Here is a 16,915-nt window from a genome sequence, read left to right as displayed (position 1 = left end):
CCTTTCTTCAGCTGTGCTGAATATCTTTTCAAGAACTTTTATGCTATTTTCTTCTTCATCATCTGCTCTGGAAATTCTATTACATGTATATATATATGTTTTAATGTTCTGAAAAAGATTCCATGTCTCTCTTCCTTTTCCTTTCATTTCATTGAATTACCTACTTTTTTCCTCCGAATTTTGGGGAGCTTCCTTCCAGCCCATGTTGGAATGCACCAATTTTGCTTCGGGCAGTGCCAAATCTGCTATTTCCTGCCTCTGATGAGTTTCATTGGTTTGGAAGTCATATGTTTCTTATCCAAGAACTCTTTCTTGTTTAATATGGCTCTTTTTCGTGGCAACCAGCTCCTGTCATATTAAAGCAATGTTCTCTCTGTTCTCACCAAGAATACAAATTAGACTTTAAAAAATATATTTCCCTTACTTCCTGCTTAACTTTTTCACTGGAGGACATTTCTCTGAATTCTCAGATTTGCCTTCCTGTGTTATGGAGGTAATAACCTGTAATATAAGCACAGGCATTTGAACTAGAAAAACCTGGGTTTGCATCCCAGTGGTGGCACTTGAACGACTATTGACAGAAAGCCTCTGAGCTTTGATTTATTCGATGGGTGTAATAAACCCTCATCCCAGAGTTCTTTTCAGGATTGAACAAGATGATGAGTGTTGAGATACTTACAATATTGCTTAGCTATATGGTGTATAGCTATATGGTGTATTATTATCTTCAGCATCACTTGCTATCATCACTGTCGGTGGCATCATCATCTTTACTTTTTTTTTTTTTTTTTTTTTTTTTTTTTTTTTTTGCGGCACGCGGGCCTCTCGCCGTTGCGGCCTCTCCCGTTGCGGAGCTCAGGCTCCGGACGCGCAGGCGCAGCGGCCATGGCTCACGGGCCCAGCCGCTCCGCGGCACGTGGGATCTTCCCGGACCGGGGCACGAACCCGCGTCCCCCTCATCGGCAGGCGGACTCTCAACCGCTGCGCCACCAGGGAAGCCTTTTTTTTTTTTTTTTTTTGCGGCACGCGGGCCTCTCACTGTTTGTTGCGGCCTCTCCCGTTGCAGAGCGCAGGCTCCGGACGCGCAGGCTCCGGACGCGCAGGCGCAGCGGCCACGGCTCACGGGCCCAGCCGCTCCGCGGCACGTGGGATCTTCCCGGACCGGGGCACGAACCCGCGTCCCCCGCATCGGCAGGTGGACTCTCAACCTCTGCGCCACCAGGGAAGCCCCATCTTTACTATTATATTGAACTACTCAGTCTTTTTGTGTGTGTGTGCGTTTGTTCATTCTCAGAGAGGTCTGGTTAGTCAGGATTTGGTGGCTGAGGTGGTGGGGGCAGTGGTCTATTGGAGATGGTGTTGGTCTCTGTTTAATTTCCCCCAAAAGGTTACCACACAATAGTAACGTTTTGCTGGACAGCTTCCCTGACTCAGAATATCACTGGCACTATTTTCTGCCAAGCTAGCAAGTAGGAAGTTTCCCTAATTTCCACAAGTGAAATAGAATTTTTCATATATATATACATACACACACACACATATATATATATTTGAATTATTTCAGAATGACTTAGGAGGAAGAAATGAGTCAAAACTACTGGTTAAAACTGGTCAAAACTACTAGTTAACTTTTTGATCCTCAAAGTTGAATTTAAAATTTATTCTAAATAAAGAGAATTAACGCATGAAAGAGCTTAGGTGAAAATACAGTTGAATATTTCTACCCTTTGAGGATAGGGTAGACTTTCTAAGCATTAAACTAAGGGCATAAAACATAAAGGAAAAGATTGATGGATTTGACCACATGAAAATTCCTGGAAGACAAAAATCAACATTAGAGATTTTTCAAGGGGGAAGGCCAAACTAGAGGAAACATTTGCCATAAGAGACAATAGCATTAGTATAGTTAATATAACAAAAGAGCTTTTTAATATCACTAGGAAAATATGGAACGCCATAAGAGAAAACCAGGCTGAGGACATGAAGAAGTGAGCAATTAACTGAAGAAGAAACACTCATCGCCATGAAACGTGAGAAAAATGTTTAATGTGATAAAAAAGAAAAACCCTGCAAATTAAAATAGCACTATAATGCTATTTCTTAGCTCTTCATCTGGCCGGATTATTAAAAGTGGTAATACCCCATATAGGTCAGGGTGTGGGGAAAATAGAACATTTATGAACGGTAGGTGGGCCTGCAAAATGTTTCCATTTTTTAATCTAGAGGATAATTTGGCAATACAAGAATAAGCCTGAAAATGTGACACGCTCTGATGCAGAAATTCTCTTTTAAAATTGAACTCTAGTTGATTTACAATGTTGTGTTATTTTCAGGTGTACAGCAAAGTGATTCAGTTATATATATATATGTATATATACACATACATACATATATACACACATATATAGATTTCAGTTTCTTTTCCATTATAGGTTATTACAAGATATTGAATATAGTTCCCTGTGCTATATAGTAGGTCCTTGTTGTTTATCTATTTTATACACAGTGGTGTGTATCTTGATGCAGAAATTCTAATTCTTTAATTTTGATCTTAAGAAAGTATATGTGCAAAATTTTAGTCACCATGTGAATCACAGAAATATTTAAAGTAACAGAAGATGGGAATGAATGTATCGACCTAACAAGTGTGATCCCTTATTTGAAATATATTTATGAGTTCATAATGTTATCTTGGTTAGTAAGAATAGGCATGGTTTTTATTTTTTTAATTTATCTGCACTATTCATTCGTCAGTAAATACCATGAAATGTACCTGCATTTATATGTAAACACATACAGTGTTAGATTTTATTCATTACCATTCTACTAGTGGATTAATTTTATTCATAATTTTTATGTCTGTTCTTAAGATACTGGTTTGTTGTTTTTGTGTTTGTTTCATGTTTGTGCTACATTCGTCAGGTTTGGTTACAGGGTTAGGCCAATTTCATAAAATGAACTGAGTTGCTTTCCCTTTATTTCTGTGCTCTGGAACACTTTATTTTTTATTTTTATTTTTTGGAACACTTTAAATAACAGAAGAATGATCTGTTTCTTGAATCTTTGAAATCAATTTATAGTTTAAGTAAATGAAATTATCTGAGCCTGACTACTTAGGGGAGTGTTGTTTTGTAACAACTTTTCCAATTTTTTCAGTGTTCTTGGTCTTCTCATTCTTGCTACCTATTATATCTATTTTTATTTTTTTAAATTTATTTTATTGAAATATAGTTGATTTACACTGTTGTGTTAGTTTCTGGTGTACAGCAAAGTGATTCTGTTATACATATATATATATATATTCTTTTTTGTATTCTTTTCCATTATGTTTTTATCACAGGATATTGACTATAGTTCCCTGTGCTCTACAGTAAGACCTTGTTGTTTATCCATCCTGTATGTAATAGTTTGCATCTGCTGACCCCAAACTCCCAATCCATCCCTCTCCTACCCTCTCCCCCTTGGCAACCACAAGTCTGTTCTCTACATCTGTGAGTCTGTTTCTGTTTTGTAGGTAAGTTCATTTGTGTCATATTTTAGATTCCATACGTAAGTGATATCATATGGTATTTGTCTTACTTCACTTAGTAGGATAATCTCTAGGTCCATCCATGTTGCTGCAAATGGCATGATTTCATTCTTTTTTATGGCTGAGTAGTATTCCATTGTATATACGTACCACATTTTTTTTTTTTTTGTGGTACGCGGACCTCTCACTCACTGCTGTGGCCTCTCCCATTGCAGAGCACAGGCTCCGGACACACAGGCTCAGTGGCTATGGCTCACGGGCCCAGCTGCTCCGCGGCATGTGTGATCTTCTCGGACCGGGGCACGAACCTGTGTCCTCTGCATCGGCAGGCGGACTCTCAACCGCTGAGCCACCAGGGAAGCCCCCACATCTTCTTTATCCCTTCATCTGTCGATGAACATTTAGGTTGTTTCCATGTCTTGGCTATTGTAAATAGTGCTGCTATGAACATAGGGGTCTTGCTACCTATTTTTTTTTTTTTTTGGCTGTGCTGTGTAGCTTTGCTGGATCTTAGTTTCCAGACCAGCGATCGAACCTATGCCCCCTGCATTGGGAACACAGAGTCTTAACCACTGGACTGCCAGGGAAGTCCCCATTGCTACCTATTTTACAAACTTCTGTAGTAATATATATTTTCCTAGTGAAAAAAGAGCTTACTTTGAAACAAGTAGACATAAAATCGCAAAAGTATTCTCATAATTTTTTTTGGCATCTGTGATTAAATCCTTTTTCTCATTCCTAAAGTGGTGCCTTTCGGTTTTTCTTCTTTTTCCCTTTCTTGAGTTCTATTCATTTTATCTATCTTTTAAAGTAGCCAGGCCTAGAATGAGTTCATCAATTACTCCCTTAATTTCAGCTGTGGTCCGTATCAGGCCTGCCTCAACAACTGTTCCTTCTGGAGCCCAAGGTGACAGACAGATAGTCCCCTCGGGGAAGTTCATCTTATGACACTGACAGAGGTGAAGAAAGCCTCTTAATGCATTGGTGGAGGTGGCACGTGTCCCTTCCACCCACATGCCATTGGCCAAAGCCGTCACGTCGCCGAGTCCAAAGTTACTAGGTAGGGAAATACACTCTGTCCATGATAAGGTTCTGGCAAAGATATAGATCCAAGGAGAGCTGAAAAATTGGAGTTGATATGCCCCAAGATGGGAACATCTATCATCCTGTTTAAAGATACTTTGGACTAATAGATAAGTTTTAATGGTGTAAGTTTTATACTTGCTGGTATAAAGGTGATTGGAATCTGAAAAGGATAATAACATCCTTCAGTTATAGCGTAACACTGAATATAACTTTGGACATGTTAAATCCTGGAAGACTTAGGCATATCCAGGCCAACAGCGATTTATTGAGCAAGTAGATTGGTCAGTGGGTTGATTTCCCAAAACTTCAGGCTTAGAGATCTTGGGCTATAAACCCCCATATAGTAGGTGATGGAAGAATACCTGGAGAGGTCAAATAAAATGACCGGCCATAATTACACTGAGCTTGTCACTTCCTGTTCTGTTTTCTCTCTTCTGGTGGACCGTGTTTTGTTTCTTTTTAAATTTTTAAAATTGAACTAGAGTGGATTTACAATGTTGTGTTAGTTTCTGGTGTACAGCAAAGTGATTTTATATATATATATATATGTATATTCTTTTTCATATTCTTTTCCAGTATGGTTTATCATAGGATATTGAATATAGTTCCCTGTGCTCTACACTAGGACCTTGTTGATTATCTATTTTATATATAATAGTGTGTATCTGCTAATCCCAAACTCCTAATTTATCCCTCCCCCACCCCCTTTACCCTTTGGTAACCATAAATTTGTTTTCTATGTGAGTCTGTTTCGGTTTTGTAAGTAAGTTCATTTGTCTCATATTTTAGATCTCACATATAAGTGATAGCTTATGGTATTTGGACCCTGTATGTTGAATTCTGTTCTAAAGGCCAGTACCGTCCAATAGAACTTTCAGTGATGACACTGAGGCTGTATTTTACACTATCTAATACGGCAGACCAAGCTATGTGTGGTTTGGGGGTATTTGAAATGTGGCTAGTGTCATTGAGGAACTAAATTTCTAATTCTACTGAACTTAATTTAAACTTAAATTTAAATAACCATTTTTCCTTAGTGACTCCTGAGTTGGACAGGGCAGCTCCAGCCAATGCTGGGACTGAGGATTAAGATGCTAAAACCACTCTAATTCCGGGGCTCCCAAATGGAATATCAGATTTCAAAGGAAGTGGACCTCAGATAAATAGCACTAGCACATTGCTGAAGCAAGTTAGAGACCCCTGTTCTGTTGGCCAAAGCGAGTCACGTGGCCACATTTAAGGTCCATAGGGGCGGGCAGTAGTATCCTTCCATAGATCAAAGTCAGGTATAAAATAGAATTTTCTTTCTTCTTTCTCTTCCCCCTCCTCTCTCCTCCTCCTCCTCTTCCTCCTTCTCCTCCGTTTCATTGTCTTCTTCAAATGCACTTAACTGAAACACTCAGTCCATTCTTCTGGTGGTAGAAATTAAATGTCAGAGTACTTTGCAGCTTCTTGATTCCACACCTCAGCCATTGCTGCCTTCTCATCATCTCTGATGCCAGCAGCATCACGTCCAGCTCTTTCTGGTACCTTTGTAAGCCCTCCTGGCACACACACGTTCATGGCATGTGGCTCAGTGCAGGGAACTCTGGAGCCACCACAGCACTGTGTTTTGGGCGCTCCAGGCCCTCACATGGAGGCTCTCTGTGACCTTTGCTCTATGACCTAAAGCTGCGTGATTATATCTGCATCCAACCTGCCTGGACCCAACTTAAGTTTTGACCCTGGGAAGGGCAAGGGGAAAGTCTCTTTCTCAGAGATTCCCTCTGTAGTAATCACCTTAGACTCAGTGATGCTGCGGGAGCAAACAATCCCCAAACCTCTGACACCAACAAAGGTGTTGCTTTTTATTCCAGTTGGATCACCACGACTGATCCATAGCAGCCCCTACCTGGCTCATTGCTGGTCTCATGGCAGAGTGAAAAAAGAAGGGGGTAGGATCTCTAAATGACTCTTAAAACTTCTGCTCTGAAGTGACAAAAATCATTTTGGTGCATATTCTATGTCCAAGGAAAATCACATGATCGGTTTTGACCTCAAAGAGAAGAGGAAGGGGCTTCCCTGGTGGCGCAGTGGTTGAGAATCCGCCTACAGATGCAGGGAACACGGGTTCGTGCCCCGGTCCGGGAGGATCCCACGTGCCGCGGAGCGGCTGGGCCCATGAGCCATGGCCGCTGAGCCTGTGCGTCTGGAGCCTGTGCTCCGCAACGGGAGAGGCCACAACAGTGAGAGGCCCGCGTACCGCAAAAAAAAAAAAAAAAAAAAAAGAGGAAGTATAATCCCTTACTATAGGGAAGACAGTGACATTTTTGAACAGTAATAAAATCTGTACACTCATCATCTACTTTTCATCTCCCTCTCTCCCCTCCTACTCCCCTATCATCTTCTTCAACACCCCACAGCTTTTGGGTTCTTTATCTAGAATAGGAAGGATAGGATATTCTTCAAACTCTGCTATTAATGGCGTAGACTATTAACATTCCAAAGCCCATAGTCTTGAAACTGCAAACGCCTTTCTTTGAAAGCCCTGCTCTCTCACGTGTGTTTCTGAAGCCCGCTTTGAAAGATCAAAAGAGTAGTCTTGACGCTTCTTGCTCTTTTTTTCTGCACTGTTATTCCCTCCCTGGGGTAGGAAGCAGAAAAGGCCCCGGCTGAATGGAGGAAAAGCTCATAGGAGAACAGAAATTTGTGAAGAAACCACCAGTTAATAAACTATTTTTGGACCACACTCTAGCAGGGTAGGCTGTCTTTTGTGGAGAAGCAGAACTGAACTGAAATATCTCAGAATTGAAGGCAGGGTCTGGCATGATATTGGAGTGGTCTACCAGAGTTCTGTGCTGTCCAGTATAGCATCCCCTAGCCACATGGAGCTATGAAGCCCTTAAAATGTGGCTAGGGTGATTGAGGAACTACATTTTATTTTATTTATTTTTTATTTATTTATTTATTTTTTTTGCGGTACGCGGGCCTCTCACCGTTGTGGCCTCTCCCGTTGCGGAGCACAGGCTCCGGACGCGCAGGCTCAGCAGCCACGGCTCACGGGCCCAGCATGTGGGATCTTCCCAGACCGGGGCACGAACCCGTGTCCCCCGCATCGGCAGGCAGACTCTCAACCACTGCACCACCAGGGAAGCCCGAGGAACTACATTTTAAATTTTACTGAGTTTTAATTTCAATAGCCATGTGTAGTTGGTGGCTACTATATTGGACAGTGCGGTTCTAGACGTTACCAGAGACAGTGCTACTAAAAGTCAGCCAGTGCCCTTAATGCCTTACTATTATTTATACATATGAAAACGTGCTGTGCCTTGTTTTTTTTTAAAAAAAAATCTCAAAACGGAAATAACTCCAGTTTGTATAAAAATTAAGTTGATATTATAGACATAACACAGTTGGTTGAAAGCAAATAATGCTTTCACTTATTAATTGGCTAGAGCTGCTGACCTAAAAAGCTGAGGCTAAATTCACAACTAATTAAAGATTTCATGTTCATTCAGCCAAGACATGCCTCAAACCATCTTTTTTTCTGTTCAGCTGGCCAGCAAGATACTTAGAACCATATTTGGGACATCTTGCAACTGTAATCAACGTATGCAACATATCCCGTTTCAAAAAAGTTCTTTCATTTATCACATGAGTACTTCTTTTGTAGGAATAGCATTTTTCTCTATTGCACTCACAATAATCATATTTGTAGTAAATGCAGATGACATAAATGTACTACACAGAAATTTAGATGTTATTTGATTGTTGGTAATTTAGCAAATAGTTCCCTAACTTTGCTATTTCTCATGCAGTATTATTTCTCTATATAGAAGATGAGAAAACTGAGGCTTAGGGAGGGTGTGCATTTTCCCCTAAGGTTATATAATTGGTATTTGGAATTCTAATATAAACTCGTATCGGTTTGATCCAAAGACCCTACCACGCAACAACACTGCTCTTACTGGGTAGATCATGATAAAACCTAACTGCAATCACCTTTGTTTTCCTGAGGATAGAGGCTGCAGAAAGTCAACGAGCCCTTTTCAAGAGCCAGCTGACGTCAATGGGCTGCCCGTGTGTAGGAGGCTGTGTAGGACGCTGCAGGCGGGTCACAGCTGATGACCCAGCGGTGGAAGGGAAACGAGGCTGGAATGCAAGCCACACAAGAAAGTTGTCCTGGTCAAATTCGGCCCGTGATTACGATGCCACTATCATTATATTGGCTTCTGGTTACCTACTAGGTTCGGTGAAAAGCGAGGATCAAATTTCTGGGATGCAAACTATGCCTGGTTCAAAATCTGACCATCAACCCCTGTGCCCCAAGCCTAACCCCGCCCTCAATGTTAATCAGGTGCAACTTTATGAGCCGTGTTCCTGCTGGCAAAAATCCTCCTCTTGGGAATTCAAAGCAGCGACGCCTCCCGTTCACTTAAAATACACACAGGTGGTTGCCAGAAGAGACGAGGGTGGAGGGGCTGCGGGCGAAAGAGGTGAAGGGGATTAAGAGGTTCAAACCTCCAGTTATATAAGGCACGGGGATGTAATGTACAGCATAAGGGATATGGTCAGTAATATTGTAACAACTTGTGTGGGGACATATGGTTTCTAGACTTACGGTGGTGATCGTTTCATAATGTATGCAAATGTCACATCATTATGTAGTACACCTGAAACTAACATGATATTGTACGTCACCTGTATTTCATTTCAAAAAAGACAATGGAAGACAGATGCTCTTAATGTGCCGTTGTATTCTCGGTTCCACTTTATTTCTAAGGCAGGAAAACCTTTCCCTTCCTAGCATGCTAAGGGCAAAGCCGCCGGCGACGCCGCCTCCGCCCACCTCCGCGCCCCGCCGCACGTGGAAACTTCGGGCCAAGGAAAGGTGGGCGCCGAGCGCGGAACTACAAGTCCCAGAATGCACGGCGCCCTCCGCACAGGCGCAGCGGGGCCCCCCCGGCCGCCGGCCAGCCAGCCTGCGGAGACCCGGGTCCCGCGCCGGAGCTGGGCTGGGGGCAAGCAGCCGGGGCGGACCCGGCGGCGCCCAGGGCGGCCCGGGCGTTGGGATGAAGGCGCCGCGGCGCGCGTGAGGAGGAGGATGCGGCAGCCGGCACCGCGGCGGCAGGAGGAGTAGGCGGTGGAGCCCCCGGGAGGGAGGCGCGCTCGGGGCCAGACGGCTCCAGAGGCTCCGCAGTGCCGCCACCGTCGCCCGGGAGGCTCCGCGCGGGAGCCATGTAACCCTGCGGCGGGCTCCGGGCTGCTCCGTCCTCCCCAGCTCCCGGGCTAGCGCGCCAGCGGGGCCACGATGAAGAAGCAGTTTAACCGCATGCGCCAGCTGGCCAACCAGACGGTGGGCAGGTAGGTCACCCGCTGGCCGCCGCGGGCCGGGGTGCGCTGCGAGCCTGCATCCGCCGGGCGCGCAGGTGATGAAGCGGGCGCGCCGGCCTCCCGCCCTCCGCCCTTCGCTCCCTGCCGGCCCTCGCCCCCTCGGGGCGCCGCTCGCGGGCGCAAGCCCTCCTCCCTGAACTTCCCGGCCCCCTTCTCATGCTCTGCCCGCCGCTCCGGGGCTCCGGTTGCCAAGCGCAAACTGTGACGCATCCTTTACCTGCGTCCCCGGCTGCCCCTTCACCTCGTCCTCCCTGCCTTTCCCCGGGACTCGCGTCTCCCTCTGGCCCCAGAGCTTCCTGGAAACAGGTGTTCGCTCTGATGGCGCCGGAGGCCGCCGAACCGCGGTCGCTCTGCGAAGATGCTTTCCCCTGCGCCGAGTTCGAGGCTCCTCGGGGGTCCGGGGGAGTGTTAGGCCTGGTCGGCTTGGCAGAGCTGAGCCTGCCCCTCCTGCCGTGTTTGTTTCCTGGGGCTCTGACCGTATGAGATTCTGGACCTCTCTCCTGGCCGGGTTTGTCGAGGCGTTAGATGGTGGAGAGAGCATCTGTAGGGGTGTGGGGGGGGAGCGGGGGCAGGGCAGGTGCTGGTGGAATGGCGCTGCTGTCGGCTTGCTTCTGAGACAGGTTTCAGCGCAGGGAGGGAGGGAGGCTGCGGAAAGGGAGGCCCAGCTCCTCTGGAAGATGAGTTAAGCAGAAGACCACAGCCAGGTAGGGGAGGGGGACCGAGGCCTCACAGTCAGGAAGAACCAGGCCTTAGGACGCCGCGAGACCCAGCCGGCTGTGGCTGTCATCACGGTGAAAATGGGCTACATCTGGGCTAGCGTCTTCAGAAGATGCTCCACGGGGTGCCAGCCTCTACTGATGTTACAGAAGGGTTCTGGTGGGTCTCTTACAAAGCTCGACAGGCTCTGCACACAGGGCGGTTAGGTAGAGGGGATTTTTCGTGGAACTTATGTCCCTGGGGAGGGGTTTCTGTTGCTGCTGTGGTCAAGGAATGCAGGTGTGCCCTACTAAGACCGGCAGCGGAAAGCAGAGAACCCAGCCTTGGGTGCAATTCAAGTGCGAGCTCAACACATCGAGGACCCTCCACTGGGATTACCAAGAAACCCAGTACCTTTCTTGGGTGGGAAATGGAGCCCGAACTGGCGTTTGATAGGGCGGGAGTGGGGACCTAACTGGGGACACTGAATGCCCATGTAAGCATACTGCCCTAATTACGGTGGGCATTTGAGGGCAGGGGATGTGGTGGCTTCGTAGGCTTCCAGGGACGCCAGATGGTTTCCAAGTAACCATGTCTAAAATTGACTTGGATGCGTTTTCCTTTCCCAAACACATGTGCTTTCACATGGGGGAGAATTTATGAATAGCAGAGTCAGATTAGCCCAGATTTCTGGCATGGTATTGCCACCGATATAGCTTCACGCAGGCTGCCTTTGGATACGTTGGACGCAGAAACAGTGTTTTCCTGTCTGGGTTGTTTAGCAGATGACGGTTGCGTTGACATGTGTTTAGTGACTTGACTTCTGCCCCACTCTGCTGGCTGGCCTCTGTCATCAGGTCGTCGCACCAGACCAACCACGTGACCAAGAGGGCCCTGACCGTAGACTTGGACTGCCCTTCTCACTTGGTCTTGGGGTGTCACTTTGGTGCTGGAAGCTAAATGGTAACAAGGTGTTCACGCTTCCTCCCTGGCGCCCCCGAAACACAGCTCTTTCTCTCTTCAGGACTTGTTTTGAAGTGGTAAGAGTTACGAGCCTTGGGCATAACACCTGATTTCCACCCTCATCCGTGGATGTAGTGACCGAGGGAAAAGGGAAGAAGTTGTGTTTCAGAATAGGTACCAGATGGTCTTACTAATTTGAAAGCACGTTCTTGGAAGTCCAATCAGCTGGTCGCTAAGAGGTGCTTTCCACTTGTTTATGGAGTCTCTGGTGGATGCTGGCGTGTGGGTGAATTCTGGCTCTTCGTCAGGTGGCATCCGTGGTGTCCTGCACCTGGTGAAGTGGGGGCCAGCCCACTCTTGAGTATCACTAGCTTGTATCCATTTTGGTGACATTCTGAGTGAACCTTTTAGAGCACAAACCCGTTTGTGCCGCTCTGCTGCTTGAAGGCCTCCAGGGGCGTCTCAGTGCACCGAGCGCCCCAGATCTTTCCAGGGGTCTACAAGACCCTGTCCGACTTGACCCCCTCCTTGTCTTTCCACACCCCTCCTGTTCCGCCCACCCGCCCCTCCTCCACTGTGCTCCAGCCACACCAAGCTCATTTCCGTCTCCGGGCTCTGTTCGAGCTGTTGCCCACTTTCCCTGCCCAGCTGAGGTTCTGCTTTTCCCATGTTGCCTTTTCCTCATCATCCCGAGTCTTAGCTCAAAGGCCTTTGAAAGGCCCCCCTCCCTCCTTCACGCTCCAGCCCGTCAACCTGTTCCGTTTTTGTCACAGCCCTCATCACTCTTGGAAATGCTCTTAGTTTTCATTTTTTTTTGACTTCTTACAAATAAATACAGCACCACCGAATGTATAGATCGCCACTGTATGCTCATTGTGTATAGCACAGTGCCTTGTAGGCAGTTGGCACTCAGTTCGTGTTTACTGACAAGGTTAAAAGAGTTTACCGTAGGGTCCATGCAGGTAAATAAAAAGGGCAGCCTTTACTTTGTCTTACTGAGGATGTAGTGAGGCGTGATCCTAACACTGCTTCTTAATTTCCTGAATCCGTGGAAGCAATAGGATTGGACGCTTGGAATGTAGGTGTGGGGTTGGTGGACCACCTAGTGGAGTGGCTTTAACAAGCCACTGGATTCTTGTCCTTGCGTGTCTTGGAGGTGATGACATTCCTGTCTTTGAGGGAAGGCTGAGAGGTGGGCTGGAGCGGTGCCCTTCCTCACGGCTCTTCACCCAGCTCGCCTTCCATAAGTCGCAGGGTTTGGAGGTCTGAATATAAAACCTCCAGAGGTCAGGTCCGGTCCCTTTAACACCATAGGAATTGCCATGCTTACCCGTACTGTGGAGCTAGTAGTATTTCCTCTTGAAGTGCTTACCTTTCCGTGGAGAGGGTGCCAGCGACTGAGAAGAGTTTCAAACACACTGCACTTAACTGGGAGAAGTTTCATCTCCTCCTCGGTCTGCTTCTCCCGTCTTTGCATACATTCCTCCTGCTTTGGACTCTCTCCTCTCTGTCCTTTCACTTCAGTGCATCCTCTGGGAAGCATCCCTGGCCCACCGTGTGCCTAATGGTTCCAGCTGGCACCGGCTTTCGAGTGCGATGGATCTGGTTGGTTGGTTACTGACTACGGGAACTTGAGCTGAAATCTGCACCTTAGTTTCCTCATCTGCAAAATGGGCATAACAAGAGTTGCACTGTGGTAACGTAGAACACCTTTGTGTTCTATTACAAGTCAATCACTAAAGGGATGTGGCCTGTGAGCTGAAATTACACATAATGGCCCATCTCTGGGAACCCTGCCTCCCAGTTCATGAGCAATTAGCTAAAATACCTTCGTTTAGCTCACAAGAAACATCCTGACCAGGCCCACCTGTGAATGACCGCAGGGAGAAAGGAATGAACATCACCTCTCCGGAGGCTGATGGGAACCAGGAAATGTTTGGCTTTACCTCCTTCCCTTTTCGTATAAAAGAAGCCTGAATTCTAACTCAGGCAGCACAGTTCTTTGGGGCACGAGTCCACCATCTTCTTGGGCTGCTGGCTTTCCAAATAAAGTCATTACTCCTTGCCCCATCACCTCGCCTCGCGATTATTGTCCTGTCGTGCAGTAAGCAGCACGAGCTCGGACTCGGTAACCATAACGTGGTAATTGTGGCAATGAGGACGTGAGATCACCCCCGAAAAGCACCCAACACCGTGCCCAGCACTAGGGCATGCTCCATAAATAGTAGCTAAAAGTATCTTTGGGCGTATGCTATAACTGCTGCTGGGTTGTATGCACGTGGCATTCGTTCATTCTTTCCTTTATTCAGTAAATGCCTATCGGATGCCTGCTGTGTGCCAGGCTCTGCGCCGGTTCAGGGGGTCTTGCAGTGCAGGGTAAACAGAATCCCTGTTTCTCTCTTGGAATCTGTGTCTGCAAGGCATGCGTTGTTTTTGTCTCGTCTTGTTTACCTTTCCCACTAGACGTTAAGTTCCTCGAAGGCAGGGACAAGTGTCCTCATGCCTGGTGTATAGTCTGTGCTCTGAAATTCTTTGGCAGCCGAAGGCATGAGTGGGCAAGAGATCCCTACATCGTAGACAAAGATGCAAGAGGCTCCCGACGCCGGGCCTCTTTCATTTTGTGGTGGAAAGGGGCGTACAGAGGCGTGAGCACGGCCGCACTGCTGGGCTTTGGAAGGACAGAGCAAGATTTAAGGGAGGGACTAGTTCATGCCTGACTTACGTTGCCTTTTTTTTTTTTTTTTTGCCTTCAGGAGAGTCTATTGGTTGCTGGGGTGAGAGGCATCCTGAAAGGCATAGGGTATTTTTCTTGCAAGTGGTGTTTGGTTTGTGTTGGGTGGAATTGGTTGGTTGGTCTACCTGAGCTGAGATTTAGAGACCTGGTAAGTGACTGAGAAAATGGAAGTAAAACTGACACTTTGACCCGGTGAAGAGGAGGTTTTTTTTTCTTTTCAATCTGCACAGTGGGGGTCACAGTAGCCCTTGCCTCAGAAGACTGTTAAGAGTTAAAGGGAGCCTGGCTTATGCCAAGCGCCCAAGAAATGGTCGGTGAGGTTCCTTGTCATTTTCTGCTTCTTGCCCCTTCAGTTCTCCAAAAACGCTGGCTTCCCAAGTGTAAGGGGCTTCTTAGATTCCCAGGGCCGCTGCCCAGTGATGGCCGTCACTGAGCTCTGTGCTCTCGTGCAAAACGGGGGACATTCAGGAAGCCCAAGAGTAGGCAAGGAGCTCTGGAAGTGTGAGAGAGAGGCGTGGCGGGGCGGGAGCAGGGCCGGTGGGGTTGGATGCTTTCGTTTTCACGTCTGTGAGTGAGTTGGTGAGTGGAAGGCCAAGTTTGGTCTGCACAGCCCCCGCCTTCCCTCCTAGACGGCTCAGCCTGCCACCACGATTGGGCTTGGTTTCTGGTGCAGAGCCGGGCTGAGCATCACCGCTGCTGTGCAGCTCTCAGGATGTCACTGCAGTCGCCAGTGGTACCCAGAGAGATGCTGCGGATGCAGCAGCCTCTAGGAGCACTGGTGCTGCAGAGATTTTTCGCTTGGGCCACAGCAGCCGAAGCTGGTGAGGATCGTTTCCTTGAAGGTGTCTCTGAGACACTGCCTCGCCCATCAGCAGGCCTCCTGAGAGCTATGATCCAATCCACAGGGCATCCTGGAAAGGTCATTGCAATGCAGGCTCCCAGCTGTATTTCCCTGTCCTCGCGTTAGTCCAGCAGGGCTGGGCAGACCCAGTCTTGTCCCTCAGGGTGCACGTTTATGAGGTCTCAAAGCGAAGTTTTTCATCAGTTTTATGGAAGCCCATGTCTGGCCACCTGCTGTGGTGTGTCTGTGGGACAGAGGACAGAATGTACTCACAAACTGCTGAACGGGCTAGCGAATCTGGAAGGAATATTCTCTGCTCCCGTCTTCTAAGCTCCGTGCCGTACCGCCCTGCCAGCTTGCAGCCTCGGCTGGGCTGCTCCCGGCTGTCAGGATTTCCTGCAGAATTCTGTTCTCCCAGACCTGCAAGTCATTGCGAGGGAGCCATTCCTTGCCACAGCCGTTAATGACTTACTTCCCCTCCCAGTGGCGTCCAGCAAAGAAATGTATCAATAGTCAGTCATTAGCATTTTTCATGATGGGTGATAAGGACCAATTTTTTTTTTTCCTCTAGAAAGAGTGACTCCGTAGCCATGTGAGCAAAGCAGTCATTTAATTTATGGTGGTTCCTTTTAGAGGGGATACGTAAGGAGCTCTTTTATTGATAATCAAGAGATTCAAAGGCTATATTGATAATGACAACATATATTTCAAATGCTATTTTGATAACAGCAGCCGATAATACACTGAGGCTTCAGCTCGGTGTGGAGTTAGTTGTAGGTTGGAGAGAAGCAGGGGGGCAGGCTGGGGGGAGCCGGGGAGAGTCAGGGCTCTCCTGTTCGGCGCAGGGCGTCCCAGCAAGCTGGCACCTGGCACCCCACTGCCGGTGGGAAGTGTGTGGCTGTCGAGCAATTTTAAACTATCCTTTCTGTCCAGGAAGCAGATGTTTTTGCTTTCGTTTTCCAACTTCAGAGTTTATTTTTAGGATAAATGTTTATTTTCCCACAGAATTCAATCTACTTTTTTTTAAACTTTCTTTTTGGTTGCATAAGTGATACTTGTTTATTGTAGAAAAGTTTTAAACTCATGGGTGGGCAAAAAGGCAAAAAAAAAAAAAAAAATCACCAATAATCTCATTACCTGGAGACCAAGTGAATATTTTGGATATGGTCTTCCAAGTTTTTTCATAGGTGTATATCTATTCTTAAAGAGCTGGAGACCGTTTGGTGTGTACTGTTTTGCAACCTGATTTTTCCTCCTTTGTCTTTTAAAAAAATTAATTATTTTTAGCTGTGTTGGGTCTTCATTGCTGCGCACGGGCTTTCTCTAGTTGCGGCGAGCGGGGGCTCCTCTTCGTTGGGGTGCGCGGGCTTCTCATTGCGGTGGCTTCTTTTGTTGCGGAGCACGGGCTCTAGGTGCGCAGACTTCAGTAGTTGTGGCACATGCGCTCAGTAGTTGTGGCTCGCGGGCTCTAGAGCGCAGTCTCAGTAGTGGTGGCGCACGGGCTGAGTTGCTCCGCGGCACGTGGCATCTTCCCGGACCAGGGCTCAAGCCTGTGTCCCCTGCATTGGCAGGTGGATTCTTAACCACTGCGCCACCAGGGAAGTCCCTCCCCCTTCATCTTGAATATCATCCCATGTCAATAATTGTGTGTCTCCAGTATAATTTTTCAACTATATAATATTCCATTAGAGTC

General features: G+C 47.0%; 1 protein-coding gene across 3 annotated transcripts in view; it reads left to right on the top strand.

Annotated features, from left to right (window-relative positions):
• The first annotated feature begins 9,678 nt into the window (after positions 1 to 9,678).
• The window catches only part of ARHGAP44 (Rho GTPase activating protein 44), a 142,322-nt gene continuing 135,085 nt past the window's right edge, over positions 9,679 to 16,915 (top strand). For all 3 annotated transcript variants that reach the window (XM_067021849.1, XM_059048525.2, XM_067021850.1), the window contains exon 1: positions 9,679 to 9,958. In XM_067021849.1, coding sequence (XP_066877950.1) covers positions 9,906 to 9,958 — 53 coding nt within the window. In that variant the 5' untranslated portion in view covers positions 9,679 to 9,905. The remainder of the gene's footprint in view (positions 9,959 to 16,915) is intronic.

Source organism: Kogia breviceps, chromosome 19, assembly GCF_026419965.1.
Source record: "Kogia breviceps isolate mKogBre1 chromosome 19, mKogBre1 haplotype 1, whole genome shotgun sequence".
Lineage (NCBI taxonomy): Eukaryota > Metazoa > Chordata > Mammalia > Artiodactyla > Physeteridae > Kogia > Kogia breviceps.
This window is presented reverse-complemented; position numbering and strand designations above follow the sequence as displayed.